Below are 1,079 nucleotides of genomic sequence, written 5' to 3'. Positions count from 1 at the left end.
TGCGCCGGGGCAATTACACACACACACGAGGAGCATGCGCCGGGGCAATTACACACACACACACGAGGAGCATGCGCCGGGGCAATTGCTGGGGCATCACACACACACAGGTTATATATCGGGGCAATTACACGCACGAGATGGGGAGAACAAGCGCTACCCATAACACAGCAGCAGTCTGTATAAGGCCCAGGCGCCATTAGCACTGAGCAGTTTGGCTGGAAGGATTTACACACGGTGTATTCCTGATCAGAAGCAGGACTTCTCACCTTTAGGGAAGAGCAATTGAGAGGCGTCCTCCTCCACATCGGCAGAACGAGATTCACCTCCGCCGGCAGCCATCCTTGCTTTCCCGGGAACAGATAACAAAGGAAACGGAATGACGTAATAAACAAGAAAGTTGCTTCCAGGAGAGATCGCCTTAATGCTGCCGCTCTTCTCCTGTCTGTCCTCTATAGTCCTAGAGGCGGCCTGTTCCAACCCAGTAAAAGAACCTGAAAGTGACGGCGGGCAAAGAACCGCAAGTGGGCGGGGCTTCTCAAGCAAACCGGAAGCCCGGGAAAATTTAAAAATTACACTTATCATTCACCGAAACAACTTATGTTTGTGTGTGACTTCTGTATAATAATCAGTTAGGAGTTTGAGGAGCCTTGATTCTTGTGCTCTATTACAGGAAGCTCTGGTGATTTTAAAGGGAGAAATGGAGGAGACAGGTGTTGGGTGCACTTATAATGCAGAGTGATATGTGGTTTAGGAAGGAGGTTAGATGATGTGGTCTCTCACTAGTATCACAGGGTCATGTGGGGGTCAGGAGGGAACAGACAGACAATGGGGTGCATTGCTAATATTGGGGGGTGATATTATTGCAAGGTTATACAGGGTGAATGTGGGGTGTAGTCCGGGCGCTAGGTCATGGGGTGCACTAATATTATGGCAGGGTGATATGGATAGGCTAGGAATGAGGTGCACTGCTAATATTACAGGGTCATATGGGGTGCATTGGTCTTACGGCAGGATGATATGGAGAGGCAGGTAATGGGGTGCACTGCTAATATTGTGGGATGATATGAGAGTTTAGG

General features: G+C 49.3%; 1 protein-coding gene across 1 annotated transcript in view; it reads right to left on the bottom strand.

The window, feature by feature from the left end:
- The window catches only part of POLR2D (RNA polymerase II subunit D), a 2,869-nt gene extending 2,180 nt beyond the window's left edge, over nt 1-689 (bottom strand). The window contains exon 1 of the mRNA XM_072407854.1: nt 270-689. Coding sequence (XP_072263955.1) covers nt 270-585 — 316 coding nt within the window. The 5' untranslated portion in view covers nt 586-689. The remainder of the gene's footprint in view (nt 1-269) is intronic.
- Nucleotides 690-1,079: the final 390 nt, after the last annotated feature.

This window comes from Pyxicephalus adspersus, chromosome 4 (assembly GCF_032062135.1).
Source record: "Pyxicephalus adspersus chromosome 4, UCB_Pads_2.0, whole genome shotgun sequence".
In the NCBI taxonomy this organism is placed as follows: Eukaryota; Metazoa; Chordata; class Amphibia; order Anura; family Pyxicephalidae; genus Pyxicephalus; species Pyxicephalus adspersus.
The sequence above is the reverse complement of the archived record's forward strand: the minus strand, read 5'-3'. Positions and strand labels throughout refer to the sequence as shown.